Source organism: Gadus chalcogrammus, chromosome 4 (assembly GCF_026213295.1).
Source record: "Gadus chalcogrammus isolate NIFS_2021 chromosome 4, NIFS_Gcha_1.0, whole genome shotgun sequence".
NCBI classification, from domain to species: domain Eukaryota; kingdom Metazoa; phylum Chordata; class Actinopteri; order Gadiformes; family Gadidae; genus Gadus; species Gadus chalcogrammus.
The window spans coordinates 10,646,053-10,664,150 of NC_079415.1; the positions used below are offsets into that span (position 1 = coordinate 10,646,053).

Genomic DNA, 18,098 nt, shown 5'->3' on the forward strand with positions numbered 1-18,098 from the left:
TAATTGTAACTTAAATAACACTAATAATAATACATACATATCAAAATTAAGGACACTAAACCGTCAGGACAAAAAAACGTAAAGTAATAAACAACGATTTTTTTTTACTTTTAAACTGCCTGGCAGGTCTTGCGGTCTTCATTTTTGACTCCTAGGATTTTTGAGGAGTATCCATGCATCTGTTGTTTATGTGTTTGTTTTAGAGTAGTACTATACGGGTGGATCTTTTTAATTATTGGAGAGTGACTTGGACATTCGAGGAAATGTGGTAATTGAATCACTGAGGACTTGAGTAATCTAATTCAACCATCCAGAAACATAACTACGACTGTTGCATGCTGGGTAAGACCATGTAGACCAGTAGACCATGTGATCTCTTCAAAGAAAATCACCTCTTTAGTCTTCAGACTTCAGGATTTACCCATGTTCTCTAACATCTGTTTTCTAACATCTGTTCCCTAACATCTGTACCAAAGTTCTCTAACAGCTGTTCTCTAACATCTGTACCCATGTTCTCTCAACATCTGTACCCATGTTCTTTAACAGCTGTTCTCTAACACCTGTACCCATGTTCTCTAACATCTGGACCCATGTTCTCTAACATCTATACCCAAGTTCTCTAACATCTGGACCCATGTTCTTTAACATCTGTACCCATGTTCTCAAACATCTTGACCCATGTTCTCTAACATCTGTACCCATGTTCTCTAACAGCTGTACCAAAAATCTCTAACATATGGACCTATGTTCTCTCTCATCTGGGAGAAAGAGAACATGAGGGGATAGTTTAAGGGCTTGGCGGCTCTATTCATGCTATACTATACTATTCAGCAGAGTTTACATCTTTATGAGGCCCTGTTATCTGGTCACATGGATCATGCTTTTTCCTAAACCAAAAGCCACTTCAAATTCAGGTGCACTACTGTATGTGTGGATGATGGCTGGTTTAAGCCACCTCACCTGGCCCGGGCAATCGATGTGCACAGGTTAAACCAGCCATCGCGCACACACTCAGGGAGATCTCCTACATCACAGCATGGAGCACCAGGTTATGTATCCCTATCTGCAAACCGTACAATGAACCGTCTTTCAACACCACCACCCTTCGTCCTTGTATGGAGCAGCCCAGTAAAAGTCACCTCGGTGGAGTGTGGCAATGGACTTCATCCACAATGGATTGTTACGACTACATTTTTACATTTTTCGGTTCACTTCATGGTAATCTGATTCGTTAAAGAATCTAGTAAGACTTTGGGGGATTGGTCTTAAAGAAGCTGTAGGTATGATCCGAGAGTTAGGAAAGTGGGGGAAGAAAAGAGCGGAAGACAGCGGGATGCTGAAACTAAACCACCGAAAGAATGTCTCTGCCTTCTGAGTTTATGTCGCATTACGGGCAATGAATTCATAAATAGTCTAGAACAATCGAATAGGCTCATTTGAAATCTAGGAAGTTTGAATCTTGGGGGCCAGGCCTAGGCTACTCATCAGGCTGAAATGGATGAGCCTAAAATCAACTGTTTGTCTGTATTTAATACCTGCATTGTATCTCATGCAGGCCTTCGAACCTCAGTTCTCAATCCCTTTTTTGCTGCATTATGTTCAAGGCACGCACGCACGCACACAGATACACACACACACACACACACACACACACACACACACACACACACACACTCACGCATGAACACACACACACACACACACACACACACACACACACACACACACACACACACACACACACACACACACACACACACACACACACACACACACACACACACACACACACACACACACGCTGGCTGTGCGCCCGGTCCTACAGTATTGTCAGCGAATCACTGCTGCAGAATGCAGACATGTGGAGAATCAGCTCTGTGTTTATAAAAGCCAAGCGTTGCTCTCAACCGACTTTTCGACTATTTTCAATAACATCTCCTTTTTTGTTCACGAGTTTCTGCATGTTTCATTGGGCTACAGAGGTGATCAGAGGTTATGGCTGTCGTTCCACACTTGTTGCTGCTGCTCTGTGGTCTACACGTCGTTTCTCTGGTGGCTGACTCACAGCTGATGGACCAGAAGGACGGTTCCCCGGAGGTGATCCACTACAAGGACCCCTGTGAAGCCGGTACCATTCGACTCTTCTTTTAAATACATATTTTATATATGCTGATTATTTATTTATTTGTATGTATTCATTTAACCCTTTTATTTCTATGGTGGTCTATATACATTTACATTGCTAGCCTGACGAATTGAACAAATGTTCCCACAAATCAATTTTATTATTATATCAATCCAAACTCGCATGTCTTTAAAAATACTGCATTATTAAAGTTTGTATAATATTATAATGAAATACAGAAGTTGGTTTCAGATTTTTTTTTGTATAATTATACACTAAACCAGATTGAATTGCTTTATTTTCACTACCTATTACAAATAAATAATTATTCAGGAACTATTGTCCCATGCACAAGTGAAAGCAGGCTGACGCATGCAGAAATGACCTCACTTATTACCTCATTCCTTTTTAAATATGGTTATTGAATATAGATAGAAACATATAACTGATAACTTATCCTCTATAGGCCTTCTGTGTGAATAGCATTCATAGACAAACCTGCTACTATGCTTTTTTTAATTGAACCCAACACCATTATTGTGATTGCAACCATTCTAGATAGACCAGTTTCTTATTCATTCAATTACAATCCAGAGATTACAATTATCATTGATAAATGAGGTCCTTGTCTACGTACAACTTGACCTAACCGTATGTGACATGAATGCCATCATGTGACAATAATTAGGTCAATGTTAAATGAACATCAAGCTAATTGTGTTTTTCAAAAATTTAACCAAATTGAGAATAAATTGTTGATTCAGCGGCAGCAACTTCAAAGAAGTGTTCAAATCAATTTTCAAAAAAGATGCAGCCTATTTTCAATACCTACCGCTGTATCAGACAGTTCTATAATAGTTGTCGTATAAGTAGTAGTAGTAGTAGTAGCAGTAGTAGTAATAGTAGTAGTAGCAGTAGTAGTAGTAGTAGTAGCAGTAGTAGTAATAGTAGTAGTAGTAGCAGCAGTAGTAGTAATAGTAGCAGTAGTAGTAGTAGTAGTAGTAGTAGTAGTAGTAGTAATAGTAGTAGTAGTAGTATTAGCAGTAGTAGTATCAGCAGTAATAGTAGTAGTAGTAGCAGTAGTTATAGTTTTAGTCGTAGTAATAGTAGTAGTAGTAATAGCAGTAGTAGTAGTAATAGCAGTAGTAGTAGAAGTAGTGGTAGTAGTAGTGGTAGTAGTAGTAAGAGTAATAGTAACAGTAGAAGTAATAGTAGTAGTCGTAAAGTGTGAGTTTGTTGCCTGCTAAATGAACAGCCTCATCCCGCCAACGGTCTATTGTGCAGAGCCTCAGGAGTCCCGGCTAATTGGTTTCATTTGAGACTCGTCCAAACTTTCAGAAGAGAGAGAAAGAAAAAAAAGGGAAAACTCACTGCTCTTTTTCCTGAGGCTGGTTGCCATGGCGACGAGCGGGGTCACTGAGGCCAACGTTCCGCTGAAGGTGAAATCCCTCCGGAACCTCTGAGGGGGGAGGGGGGAGGGGGGGTACAATTGCACTATAATATAAAGTTTATATTAAACGGTATGACCATATAATTTCAATTAAATTACAACTACTAATACAAGTGAATTATCTAACTAGCTTGCGTGCCAAACGTTTTGTGTGTTGTCACTTTATATCCTAAAGCATCAGGCTTCTCAACACAATGTATCCACTATACCCTGTTACAACCCTTAGAAATGCTACCGAATCCCTTTGTACCAAACTGTGCATGTTTGAGGGCTTACTGCTTGGTGGAATAGTGTAGACTGTCCTGTTGTGAACTCCACTGTACCAAAACAAATTCCAAACGTGTTTACATGTCATGGCAATAAAGTCTTCTGAATCTGAATCTGAATCTGAATCTGTAACCTATGGTGTGTGCTGTGTATGGTGTCGTACTATTGACTACTCTAGTCACTAACTGTGTGTGTTGAAGTAGTCTATACTGTACTCTGAGGTATGTGCTGTGTACGGTGTAGTAGTGTAGACTGTACTCTATGGTATGTGCTGGAAAAACACTGGATCACAGTCACACACCGCCAGATTCACCCTAATCCAGGGCTACGCACACACACCCCAAACTTGTGTGTGCGGTAAAAACTTTTGTTGTGATTACAAAGGTAACGTTAGAATAATGATGTGTATAGAAGTAGCTTGTTTAGGTTGTTGAACGTACTATCCCTGTTTAAACTGTGTGTGTGTGTGTGTGTGTGTGTGTATGTGTGTGTGTGGGTGTTTGTGTGCTTGTGTGTGTGTGTGTGTGTTTGTGTGTAGAGGTTGTGTGTGTGTGTGTGTGTGTGTGTGTGTGTGTGTGTGTGTGTGTGTGTGTGTGTGTGTGTGTGTGTGTGTGTGTGTGTGTGTGTGTGTGTGTGTGTTTGTGTCTGTGTATTTAGTTCAATTTACTAGTATTGTATGCCTAGTTTAGGTCTGTGTGCAGAATGTTCTCATTCACTATTCTACTTTGTTACCAGAGTATGCTTTTGGTTATTCTAATACAACCCCACAACAAGTTTAGCAAAGATAAACACAAACATACTTTTGTGTTTATCCGTCCGGTACATTTGCCTTTCTTTGGACGCCATAGTTGCCTTTCTGGGGGACATGGCCCTTGGAGAGGATGACCTGCTGATGTTCCAGGCCTCTGAAGTCCTACAGCCTACACTGACCCTCACTCGCAGCCCAACAGACATAGGTAGGCCTACCTGTCAATAACATTGGACGTAAAGGCTTCATGATCCTTACGTCATTTACTTATCAATAACATTAAATGCGACGCCTTATGATCATAACATAATTTTACTATCAATAACATTAAACATAAAGGCTTTATGATCATAACATGATGATCATGCGACTCACCCTCACTAGTTGAGTAGACTCATCCTCACTAGTTGAGTAGACTCATCCTCACTAGTTGAGCAGACTCATCACTAGTTAAGCAGACTCATCAGTAGTTGAGCCGACCCATCCTCACTAGTTGACCAGACTCACCCTTACTAGTTAAGTACTCATCTTCCCTAGTTGAGTAGACTCATCCTCACTAGTTGAGCAGACTCATCACTAGTTGACCAGACTCATTCTCACTAGTTGAGTAGATTCATCCTCCCTAGTTGAGTCGACCTATCCTCACTAGTTGAGAAGACTCACCCTTACTAGTGGAGTCTACTACCAACGCAGCAGATACCTGAGGAAAGCAGGTACTTCTTTGGTGTTGAGTTTCTGGAGTACTGACGTGATCCGTGTGTTGTGGGACGTTCGCAGGGGGCCGGGCGGTGCCCACCAGGGGTAGGAGAGCTGCAGTCAGGGAGGTACTGGCCCGTCGGAGGAGAGCCAGCACCTCCAGGCCCGAGAGGATCTGGCCGGATGCCATCATCCCCTATGTCATCAGCGGGAACTTCAGCGGTGAGGGCCGGAGAAAGGGAGGAGAGGGATGTGAGGAGGAGGCAGTGAGGAGGGGGATGTGAGGAGGAGGCAGTGAGGAGGGGGATGTGAGGAGGAGGCAGTGAGGAGGGGGATGTGAGGAGGAGGCAGTGAGGAGGAGGCAGTGAGGAGGGGGATGTGAGGAGGAGGCAGTGAGGAGGGGGATGTGAGGAGGAGGCAGTGAGGAGGGGGATGTGAGGAGGAGGATGTGGGGAGGGGGATGTGAGGAGGAGGCAGTGAGGAGGGGGATGTGAGGAGGAGGCAGTGAGGAGGGGGATGTGAGGAGGAGGATGTGGGGAGGGGGATGTGAGGAGGAGGCAGTGAGGAGGAGGCAGTGAGGAGGGGGATGTGAGGAGGAGGATGTGGGGAGGGGGATGTGAGGAGGAGGCAGTGAGGAGGGGGATGTGGGGAGGGGGATGTGAGGAGGGGGATGTGAGTAGGAGGCAGTGAGGAGGGGGATGTGAGGAGGGGGATGTGGGGAGGTGGCAGTGAGGAGGGGGGTGTGGGGAGAGGGATGTGAGGAGGAGGATGTGGGGAGGGGGATGTGAGGAAGAGGATGTGGGGAGGGGGATGTGAGGAGGAGGCAGGGAGGAGAGGGATGTGAGGAAGAGGATGTGGGAAGGGGATGGGACAAAGAGGATTTGAGGAGGAAGATGCGAGGAAGAGGTTGTGAGAAGGATGTGAGGAGGGGGATGTGAGGAAGATGATGTGAGGAGGAAGATGTGAGGAAGAGGCTATGGGGAGGCAGATGTGAGGAGGAGGATGTGAGGAGGAAAATGTGGGGAGAAGGATGTGAGAAGAAAGATGTGAGGAAGAGGATGTTGGGATTTGAGGAGTATTCGGTGAGGAGGATGGGAGGAAGTGGATGTGAGGAAGAGCTGTGTTCTTTTGCCAGAAACAACAATCTGTAGCTAATTCTGTGTTCGGGGAAAGTAACATCTAGTACTTACAACTCCTACTCTTAATCCTACTCCTTACTACTACCACTTATAGACTGCCTGCCTCTACCTTACAGGCAGCCAGCGAGCCATATTCCGACAGGCCATGCGACACTGGGAGAGGCACACGTGCGTGACGTTCATCGAGAGGTCTGGCGAGGAGAGCTACATCGTGTTCACCTACCGACCCTGTGGGTGAGTCACGCTCATCAGGCATCACGGGAACTATGCACTGAGAATATCATGTTTTGTACTGCAGATAGAGTGAATGCATCAAAAAAATCCTTTAAAATGCGATGGATACTTTCTCTCTGGTTGAAATGATTCATGATTGGAAGAGATGTTCACTTCATGAATGTGTTTTCTATCTGATGTTAGACCTCTCACACTTATTATTATTACATTTCAATCTACTATACAGCAAAGTGACGAAGTGCAGGTTCCATCCAAAGTTACATTGATAGATGTGTTCGCCTGAAAGGGGTGATATTATACCACCAGGTTTTATAATGCCTTTTCCTGCAGTTTAGTGACATCACAAGTGGGAGTGTCCAACTAGTATGCTGGATAGATCAGTCTACCAGACTACCCAGTGGACTGCAAACGTTGCTTTTCTATCCATCTAGGTGGACACTCAGGACGCACTAAAACACAGGAAAAAGTAGATTTTTTTTTGTAATGGCTAATCCCTGGTGGCATAATTTTACTCCTTTAACACCATTTTATACACTTAACGCAATGGACCTATTCCTTCTATACACTGTTTTATAAATATAATCATCAGCATCAAAAAAGATGTTACTGAACTTTAAACCATTTCCTCAGTGGTCAACAAAACTCTGATCAACACGAAAAGTCGTCAAAGTGTGTGTCTTTGTCTTTACCTGTGTCTGTATGTGTCTAGGTCTGTATCTGTGTCTGCGTCTGCGTTTGTATCTGCGTCTATCTCTGTGTCTGTGTCATGTCTGTATCTACATCTGTGTCTGTATCTGTGTCTGTCTCTGTGTCTGTGTCTGTGTCATGTCTGTATCTATATCTGTGTCTGTGTCTGTCTCTATATCTGTGTCTGTGCCTGTACCTGTGTCTGTGTCTGTACCTGTGTCTGTGTGACAGCTACAGGATATCTGCTGTGACACTGACGTCTTCTGGTCTACACAGGTGTTGCTCCTACGTGGGGAAGAGAGGAGGAGGACCTCAGGGTGTCTCCATAGGCAAGAACTGCGACAAGCTGGGCATCGTTGTCCACGAGCTGGGTCACGTGATCGGCTTCTGGCACGAGCACACCCGACCCGACCGCGACGACCACGTCAGCATCGTCAGGGACAACATCCAATCGGGTAAGCTGTGTCTCATAGCCCGGTTAGGATGAGTCGTTACAGAAATCAAGCCTTTTATATCTGTGTTTATAGGTTATAGTTGGGTATGTCGCTCTTATGAGAGCTGTGTAGATTAGTTTATATATTGTCTGGAGGGAAGTCTGGGGCCCCCTGCTTGAGCTGCTCCCCCCGCGACCCGACCCCGGATAAGCGGATGACGATGAGGATGAGGATGAGGATTGTCTGGTGGTTGGGTATTCTTTGTTTTGCTTTGTATAGTCCCTGCTAAATCAGATAAATGTGGCTTAATTGACACGAAAGCCAAATTAAGTAAGTGAAATATTTCTGTTTGCAATGTATAGGCTCTAAACTATTGGTCATGTTCCGGCACTGTGTAGTCCTTCTCCTTAACTCTCCTTATAGAGAGCAACCTAATAGACAGAAACCTAGCCCACCTAATAGGCCCATGTTCAGTATCGCTCCTATTGGTTCTCTAACAGTTAATCAACCGATTCCCCATCACTAATATTGTATCGGCTGATGCCTCAACCATCATTCGGTCTCTGACTCCGCCTTCCTCCATAGGACAGGAGTACAACTTCCTGAAGATGGAGCCGGCCGAGGTGGACTCCCTGGGGGAGGAGTACGACTTTGACAGCATCATGCATTACGCCCGGAACACCTTCTCCAGGTTGGAACGCCTGCTCATGAGCCTCGTGCAGACAGTACTTAAAACAATTTTAAGAACTACTCCCAAGTGGTGGTTTTATCGCTGTCAGGCAGCCTTCGTTGACGTCCACTCTGCAGGACTTTTATGATGTATCTCAAGACACGGTGGGGAACCTCAGGGATTACCTCAAAAAGCTTTGCTAACCCTCTTCTTTTTTATTTCTGCATCATGAACGTCAACCTTTTACTACTTTTTTTACTCTCTTTCCTTGGTTTTGCCTCTCATCCTTCATCGTCCAAGTGGTGAGGAGTGATGTAAGGAGAGGAGAGGCCGTGATGGGTGAGGGTCCTATGTGGTGGGAGGTTAAGAGGATCTGCGGTGTGGTTCTCATGAGGTCCTGCCATGTGTGATTTTTCTTAAAAGGGGTGTGTTCTTAGACACCATCGTTCCTCGTGATGATGTCAGCGGAGCGAGGCCTCCCATTGGCCAGCGGACCAGACTCAGCCAGGGGGACATCGCTCAAGCTCGCAAGCTTTATAAATGCGCCTGTAAGTTACGTGTTCACGCGTGGACTTGGGTCTTCAGACATTGTGATTGTTCGTCACAATGACTTTCTACTGACAAATAATGACTCACTGTTCCCTGCAGATTTGATGATAATTGGACTGCATTAACATAGCATTCTGCTCCTATATAAATATAGTGTTAAGTGTGTCATGCACACACACACACACACACACACACACAACACACACACACACACACACACACACACACACACACACACACACACACACACACACACACACACACACACACACACACACACACACACACACACACACACACACACACACACACACACTTCACACTTCACATGCTAGACCTCCCCACATGACCAGTTACTACTTGTACTTCATAAAGACACCACATCGTAACAATAGTCCATTAACGATGCGAATAATCAACGACTTAATTGAACATCCCATCTCTATCGGCGGTACACAGTGTGTGGAGATAGTCTGCAGGACAGCTCTGGGAACCTCTCCTCTCCTGGGTTCCCCAACGGCTACGCGCCCTACTCCAACTGTGTGTGGAGGATCTCCGTCACACCCGGGGAGAAGGTAGACACCATAAGATCTAAATGACTCCTCTCTTACCCAGCAAACCCCTGGCCATTTTCTCTAGCACTAACCCTAACCCTGGCCCTTTCCTGTACGATCGGTTCCTCGCAGATCTTTCTGAACTTCACGGCCATGGACCTCTTCAGAAGCCCCCTGTGCCGGTACGACTACGTGGAGGTCCGGGACGGCTTCTGGAAGAAAGCCCCCCTCAAAGGTCTCTACAAGGGGGGCATCTTAGGAGTAGGACGTCTCTCACACCAAGACATTATTAGAAGTGGATCTTCTCCAGATAATCACTAGTCCATAGTAGCAGACAGATACATTTGAAGGTTTTCTAAAGAAAAGATATAATCTACTTTTACTGGGGTTAATAATCTCAGTTTACTGGGGGATTTACTTTCTTTTTTTTCAAAGGCCGTTTCTGTGGAGACGAGCTTCCAGAAACCATCGTCTCTACAGACAGTCGTCTGTGGATCGAGTTCAGAAGCAGCAGCGACTGGCTGGGAAAAGGCTTCTCAGCGGTCTACAAAGGTATCTGGTCGCTGGTCACACTTCAAGGTGTTGACACACCTGGTTCGACCAAGAGCCACCAAGGCGATTGACCACTGCTATCATTGGGAGTCCAACAGACTCTTTCCACAGAGGGGTCATCCTAGGACAAACACAGGTGCCGTTCATAACACTGATTATGGGTCTGCTCATTTTATTTACCAAGCTTGGCGAGTGGACTCATCTTAGCTAGTAGTGTAAAGAGTGACACCTCTGTTTCTCCTACGATGATACCTCTGTGTAAAAAGGTTATATTAGAACCTTACTTAACCTAGAACCTAACTCACCCTAACCTGGCGGTCCACTAATCCTCTCCTTCTCTTTCGGTGTGCATTCATGCAGCTATTTGTGGAGGAGATGTGAGGAAAGACACAGGAAGGATCCAGTCCCCAAACTATCCAGATGACTATTTGTCCGACAAAGAATGCGTGTGGATCATCACCGTAGCCCACGACTTCCGTGTGGGCCTCTCCTTCCGGTCATTTGAGGTAAAAAGATGAGAAAGAAGTGACATTATATTTGTGTTGAGATTCGGATGGTTATCGATACTATAGTTAAAGCTATGTTTTGGGCTATACATTGGATGAGCAGGTCATTTTCCCTGGGCATCTTTTTCAAAGGTATACTGCAGATGGTGTTGTTCAAACAGACCACCTTCAGGCTGGGAGTCAAATACTCCCCCTACTAGACATTCCTGCCCTCCCCGCTCGTATTTCAGAGAAGATATAATATGACATAGGCTACCCCCCCGCCAGATTGAGAACCACGACAGCTGTTCCTACGACTACCTGGATGTGAGGGATGGAGGTTCCGCCAGCAGCCCCCTGCTGGGTCGCTTTTGTGGCCGCGACAAGCCTGCCGACCTCCAGAGCAGCTCCAACCAGCTCTGGATCACGTTCGTGTCCGACGGCTCCGTCAACAACGCTGGCTTTTCCGCCACCTTTTTCAAAGGTTTGGATATTTCAGTAACCAGCACTTGTTGTCGAGGAGCTACTTTTTTTATCACATGAGGTTGAAATAAAACTGCCATAAAATGGCAATGAAGAAAACACACATTAATACATAAATAATAGTAGGGTTAGTAAGTATTCATATTCAAGTATTCATCAATTAAAAAATGAGTTGACTTCGATACTGAATAAATCGCTCACTCCCCTGCTCTATGTCGGTCCCCAGAGACGGACGAGTGTTCTGCACCAGGGAGGGGCGGCTGTGAGCAGCGCTGTCTGAACACGCTGGGCAGCTACACGTGCGCTTGTGACCCCGGGTACGAGCTGCTGTCCGACGGGCGCCGCTGTGAGAGTGAGTTCACGGAGCAGATCTCGCACTCCTTTCTGCACTGTGCTCTTGCTCGTGTGTGTCATCTTGAATGTTTATATTTTACCAGTAGAGGGAGTAAGAGGACAAATTATATCTTTGATATCACATGTATCTTCAAGACCTATCAGGTACAATGCATTGTATTCATTTAAATTGGTCCAACGTCTTCTTTGTATTGATTGAGCCTTTGTTGATTCATACAAAGTATTTAGCTTGTTTTTCCCCCCATATTCTTCTCATGGATAGTTGTTTGACTTCTGGTTCTTGAAATCGGCAAAGAATACTCTATATATATGTATCAGGTCCCAGCCATGAGGTGCAGTTTCAGATCTGAGCTACAAGTCGGACCCAGTACCTCTAAACAGAGCTCTCTGTCCCTACCAGCAGCGGCTTGCGGTGGGTTCATCACAGAGCTGAACGGTTCCCTGAGCACCCCTGGCTGGCCCAGAGAGTATCCGCCCAACAAGAACTGTGTCTGGCAGCTGGTGGCCCCGGCCCAGTACTGCATCACGCTCGTCTTCGATGCATTCGAGACCGAAGGCAACCATGTAGGTGGTGGCACCTCGACCACCTGCACGATGGATGATGGATAGGGGATGATGGCTGGATGACGAATGAATGATGGTTGATGGATTAATGGATAAATGATGGATGAATGATGGATTGATAGATGATGGATGGATGGATGATCAATTGATGGATGAATGATGGCTGGATGATGGGGGCGGGGGGGGGTTGAGTGGTTTCTCAGGGTGTTCACCTAAGGGTGCTGCACCAGTGTGTTGGCTCCCAGAAGGTCTGTAAGTATGACCGGTTGGTAGTGAACAGGGTTCTGACCCGGTGGAGGTGAGCAGGGTTCTGACCCGGTGGAGGTGAGCAGGGTTCTGACCCGGTGGAGGTGAACAGGGTTCTGACCCGGTGGAGGTGAGCAGGGTTCTGACCCGGTGGAGGTGAGCAGGGTTCTGACCCGGTGGAGGTGAACAGGGTTCTGACCCGGTGGAGGTGAGCAGGGTTCTGACCCGGTGGAGGTGAGCAGGGTTCTGACCCGGTGGAGGTGAACAGGGTTCTGACCCGGTGGAGGTGAGCAGGGTTCTGACCCGGTGGAGGTGAGCAGGGTTCTGACCCGGGGAGGTGAGCAGGGTTCTAACCCCTGAGGTGCGCAGGGTTCTGACCTGGTGGAGGTGAGCAGGGTTCTGACCCGGGGAGGTGAGCAGGGTTCTAACCCCTGAGATGAGCAGGGTTCTGACCTGGTCTGGTGGCTCCCTGCAGGTCTGTAAGTACGACTACGTGGAGGTGAGCAGTGGCCGGAGCCCGGCCGACTCCAGGCTCCACGGGAGGTACTGCGGGTCGGACACGCCGGAGAGGATCACCTCCACGCTCAACAACCTGAGGGTGGAGTTCAGGTCCGACAACACCGTGGCCAAGGCCGGCTTCCAGGCCCGCTTCTTCTCTGGTGAGTGCACAACAAGACGTGTAGCGGCAGCTTTACAGGTGTCAAAAAATGACAGATGGATGGATGGATGGATGGATGGATGGATGGATGGATGGATGGATGGATGGATGGATGGATGGATGGATGTTACAAATAGAATAAGAGTTAAAAACAAGTGTAAGGTGTTGCACAGTTTAATGGCACAGGGGACAATGGAGTTCTTCAGTCTGTTGGTGTTGCACTTAGGGAGGAGCATCATGTCGCTGTACAAGCTCCACTGGTGGCTGATGACAGTGTGCAAATGTGCTGTTATTTAGTGAAAGCCTAATTGATGCTGTAAAGTTTTCCATTGGAACATGATGTTTACATGACGCGTCGCGTTGTGTTGTATAACACGCAGGCTTCTGTTTCCCCCCCCGCAGATAAAGATGAGTGCTCCCATGAGAACGGGGGCTGCCAGCAGGAGTGCGTCAACACCTTCGGGAGCTACACCTGTCGCTGCCGCAGAGGATTTGTGTTGCACGGGAATAAGCACGACTGCAAGGCAGGTACCGTTGTGCGGTTGAATTGATTGAGTTTTGTCCTTAGATTCTACATTTAATGATGCTATATAAAATCTGGTTTGTCAAAGGGACAAGGAGAACAAAGTCAGTCTGGAGGAATTCTTGAATGAGAACCAGATTCCTAACAATCTGTTTGGTCTCTGTGAGATGGGGCTTCAAATTCATGCTTGAACGTTTCCAGCGGGGTGCGACCAGATGGTGACCGCTTTGACGGGCACCCTCAGCAGCCCCAACTGGCCGGACACCTACCCCAGCCAGAAGGCCTGCACCTGGTCTCTGGCCACCCTACCGGGCCACAGGATTAAAATAGTATGTTGGCCGCCAGAGGGCGCTATTTCTTATGTAAATCAATACGATTGAATAAAGGTAGAATATGCAACGTCTGCGATTTCAAGCCAGCTGCAGACAGTTTAGAAAAAAATGAAAGCTCTGCCTTTCCTGCTCTCTATTCTCTCCCAACCGAGTCTACCCTAAAAATGGGAGGCTAGCTCAAAAAATGTAACATGACATTTCTCTACCTTTTTAGCTCCTTAAAGTTACCTTTAGTTTATAATCCTCCATCATAATTTTCAGGCTTTTAATGAGCTTGACATGGAGGCTCACCTGGAGTGCGTCTACGATCATCTCCAAATCCACGACGGAGAAGACGCCCGTGCGCCCAGTTTAGGACGTTTCTGCGGCGCCAAGAAGCCCCCCCCTCTCATCTCAAGCGGCAACCAGATGTTCCTGCGCTTTTACTCTGATAACTCAGTCCAGAAGAGGGGCTTTGAGCTCTCCCATAGCACAGGTAGGCATCAAGGGAAGGATACATCAATAGGTAGGCATCAAGGGAAGGAGATGTCAACATGTAGTTATCAAGGGAAGGAGACATCATCAGGTAGGTGTCAAGGGAAGGAGACATCAACATGTAGTTATCAAGGGAAGGAGACATCATCAGGTAGTTGTCAAGGGAAGGAGACATCAACAGGTAGGCTTCAAGGGAAGGAGCCATCAACTGGTAGGCATCAAGGGAAGGAGACATACACAGGTAGGCATCAAGGGAAGGAGACAAACAGAGTTTATCTGAACTCACTGTCAAACCCCCTGTGAAAGAAAAGACAGATGGACAGGAATGATCTGTTTGTCAATACTATACCGTGTGCTTAGTGTTTGCAAAATATACTTCTCCACACATACTACTGCACTGTGTGCTACAGTTTTTTACAAAATATACGTCTCCACACATAATGCTACGCTGTCTGCTACAGTGTGCGTGCAAAATATACGTTTCCACAGTAAATGCTATACTGTGTGGGATAGTATGTGTTTCTCCACATTTCAAACTAACTTCAGTCAAGCAGAATATCAATTATGTGTGTGTTTCTGCCCGGGGACGCATTCCTTGTGTTATTTTTTCTATTTATGACCTCGGCAGTCCCGACCCGTCTCTCATTCCGTGGTCTCCCGTCCCCAGAGTGCGGCGGGGCCCTCAGAGCCGAGGTCCAGGCCAGAGACCTGTACTCACACGCACAGTTCGGCGACAACTACCCGCCCGGCGTCGACTGCCACTGGGCGGTGTGGGCGGAGAAGGGCTACGGGGTGGAGGTGGAGTTCCTCCTCTTCGAGACAGAGGAGGAGACGGACTGCGGCTACGACTACGTCGAGCTCTACGACGGCGCTGACCTCAACGCCCCGAGGCTCGGCCGGTACTGCGGTAACGGGGTGAGGTGGCCATCTTGAAAAGCTCTTGTTGTTGTTGTGGTTGTTGTTGTTGGTGGAAAAATGCATGTGTTTTTCTCATGAAAAAGGAATGACCCTCAACACTGGCCTCTGCCAGCTGTATGCATTCTTTAACAATAGATGAGTCATTTCCATGTAGGCCAAAACCATAGGAAACACACCATTGTTCCAATTGGGGAATAACCCTTCTTGCTATCTACTCAAGAGGTGATGGAAAATAGAAATGAACCCCTCCTCCCCCGTTGTCTCAAAGAAAATATGCAACATATTTCCTGATGTCAGACTCCCTGACATCAGGAAAAAGTGGTCTCAGAGTTCAAAGCAGAGAAAACTAAAGAAAGTAGTTAACGGAAATACTGCAGGCTAGCTTAAACAAGGACATTCAATGCTCTTTAAATAAGCCATGTCATAACAGTCGTCCTTAGAGCTCTAATGTATGACTATACATAAACGTGGAGCCTAACCGTGCTGTCTTTGAACTCATTATTTCCCTTTCCCCAGCCGCCAGAAGAAGTGTATTCGGCGGGCGACACGATCGTCCTGCTCTTCCGTTCAGACGACAGCGTCAACAAGAAGGGCTTCCACCTGCGCTACAGCAGCACCAAGTTCCAGGACATGTTACATGACAGCCAGTGACTGCAGAACCAAAGGGGACGACACGACTCCTGACAAACAGGGACGTCAAGCGAATGCATGAGAGCAACGCCACGTGTGTGTAGAGGTTTAAACCATTGTTTGGCCATGGAAGACTGGATTTGAGACTGAACTCAAACCCACTCCTTACGAGTTGATAAATGCGTGACAGAGTTGTGTGTGTGTGGTAAGGATGTTGTAGAGTGTATTTATATGCGGCAGCGTGGTATTTATGGTTGTGATGTTGTAGTGTATTTATTGCTTGTAGTTTGTTTCAGACTGAGACCTTTGTTCTGAAGGCATCCGTTGTCTTCAATGCAATTTGTATTGGAGTTGATCTTCTTCAAGTATCTTGTGTCATTTACACTGGAGGACCGCATATAGAAATAGATATTAGATATTCTGACTTTATTTGTTATTTTATTTTTCATTGAGACATTTTTTATTGAATCTGTAATATACATGATTAGTATTCCCTGGAAAAAACATTTAGAAGGTTGGAAGGTAAGACTTCATACAGGGTCAATTGAGATTTTGTCGTGCTGATCTGTCTTTCAAGTCCTTGTCCGTCTTTAATCAAGTAAGTGGTGCAATGAGACCTCCAGGTCTTCGAAACCATGTTTGAACCTCTAAGTTAATGAATGTCCTCATGTTCAGCTGACCTCAGAGAAACTCTTCATTCAAGGTCCAATAGCTTGGAACTGATATTCCAAAAATATATTTTATCACAGTATCGCTCTCATGCCACTCAAGCGCTGACTATTTTTTAATCGTGAATTGGTGGTAATAATAATATATAATATAAAGGCATTCAAATGTTAAAACTTCTGTTGTTTATTAGCGACCCAGTAAACATGTCTGTTATTCAGTAATGTTTGAAACATTACCAAAAATCGAATAAAAGGTCAAATCAAATAAAAACACAAATATTGCTATAGACTTTCTCTTTATCAGAAGAATATTACTAGTTAAGTTATTCACTATTTGGTCCGAGGTACGGCCCATGTTCACCATTTGTTACATGTTTTTTTTTTCACATTGCTGTAAACTTACGTTGTCAAACATACACACATAACCTACTCTATGAACCTTCCATTCTCGGGTCACATTTCCACCACCAAACACCAGGCACCCTCGTCCCCCCTTCCCCCCAAACCGGTCACCGACTTCACATATTCAGCACTGACCTCAGATCTTCGGCACGAACACCTTAAGCGGTTCGTTCTCGTGCACCTTGTCCAGGAAGCCCAGGTTGAAGTACGGGTACAGTGTCTCGGCGAAGCGCTCCCGGAACGTGTACAGGTGGGTCATGCTCTCGGCGTTGTAGAAGGACACCAGACCGCGCTTGTAGTCCAGGTAGACGGCAACGCGCGCCAGAGGTTCCTCCAGCGCCAGCACGCTGGGCGGCGACGTGCCCGCCATGTACTGCACGCCGTACGACAGCGACAGCGTCCAGAAGCCGTTGGCGGGCAGCGCCTTGATGACGCCCTTGCGGTCCACGGACTCCCGGGCCACGCCCACCGTCCACACGGCGCTGCTGTGCACCTCCACCTCCCAGTAGTGGCGCCCGTGTGTGAAGCCCTGGCTGCCCAGCAGAGAGAGCGCGGCGTTGAAGCGGTGCGGGTTGTCCTGTATGGCGCGGTTGAACGTCTGGTAGCGGACGCACGTCAGCGAGGACGTCAGGCTGAGCCACGGGTTGGCCGTGCTGGCGTTGAAGGTGATGGCGGCGGGGACTGGATTGGACAGAAACACAGACGCACAGCGGAGGAAAGAATTGTTATTAAAACAGACGAAGTTAGACGGGCTGGTGACTAAGTTTGGCTAGTGCCTCATATGGGCTAGTGAATCAGACAGGGGGCTTGTGTCTCAGACGGGGGGTCAGTGTCTCAGACGGGGGGCTAGGGTCTCAGAAGGGGGGCTAGTGTCTCAGACAGGGGGCTTGTGTCTCAGACGGGGGGCTAGGGTCTCAGACGAGGGGTCAGTGTCTCAGACGGGGGGCTAAGGTCTCATACGGGGGGCTAAGGTCTCAGACTGGGGGCTAGTTTCTCAGATAGGCTAGTGTCTCATACAGGGGGCTAGGGTCTCAGATGGGGGGCTAGTGTCTTAGACTGGGGGCTAGTTTCTCAGACAGGGGGCTACTGTCTCAGATGGGGGCTAGTGTCTCAGATGGGGCTAGTGTCTCAGATGGGGCTAGTGTCTCAGATGGGGGCTAGTGTCTCAGACGGGGGCTAGTGTCTCAGACAGGGGGCTAAGGTCTCAGACGGGGGGCTAGTGTCTCAGACGGGGGGCTAAGGTCTCAGACGGGGGG

General features: G+C 46.9%; 2 protein-coding genes across 2 annotated transcripts in view; one reads left to right on the plus strand and one right to left on the minus strand.

Annotated features, from left to right (window-relative positions):
• The first annotated feature begins 2,062 nt into the window (after positions 1–2,062).
• LOC130380542 (bone morphogenetic protein 1-like) lies at positions 2,063–16,928 on the plus strand. The gene is made up of 20 exons (XM_056587781.1): positions 2,063–2,128; positions 4,691–4,798; positions 5,368–5,508; positions 6,542–6,659; positions 7,623–7,801; positions 8,366–8,471; positions 8,874–8,998; positions 9,459–9,574; positions 9,686–9,788; positions 9,989–10,105; positions 10,466–10,611; positions 10,879–11,074; positions 11,300–11,425; positions 11,831–11,991; positions 12,713–12,896; positions 13,298–13,423; positions 13,620–13,747; positions 14,012–14,225; positions 14,892–15,139; positions 15,659–16,928. The coding sequence occupies exons 1-20, from the start codon at positions 2,071–2,073 to the stop codon at positions 15,791–15,793; spliced, it is 2,835 nt and encodes a 944-aa protein (XP_056443756.1). The 5' UTR covers positions 2,063–2,070; the 3' UTR covers positions 15,794–16,928.
• The window catches only part of trim69 (tripartite motif containing 69), a 6,648-nt gene continuing 3,191 nt past the window's right edge, over positions 14,642–18,098 (minus strand). Inside the window, exon 7 of the mRNA XM_056588577.1 lies at positions 14,642–17,523. Coding sequence (XP_056444552.1) covers positions 16,979–17,523 — 545 coding nt within the window. The 3' untranslated portion in view covers positions 14,642–16,978. The remainder of the gene's footprint in view (positions 17,524–18,098) is intronic.

What these genes read in the sequence shown, in the direction of transcription:
- LOC130380542 (XM_056587781.1), top strand. Translation starts at nt 2,071, where the DNA reads ATGGACCAGAAGGACGGTTCCCCGGAGGTGATCCACTACAAGGACCCC. An exon ending in TTCACCTACCGACCCTGTGG is followed by an intron (nt 6,660 to 7,622) that starts GTGAGTCACGCT and finishes TGGTCTACACAG; the next exon opens with GTGTTGCTCCTACGTGGGGA. An exon ending in TTCCGCCACCTTTTTCAAAG is followed by an intron (nt 11,075 to 11,299) that starts GTTTGGATATTT and finishes GTCGGTCCCCAG; the next exon opens with AGACGGACGAGTGTTCTGCA.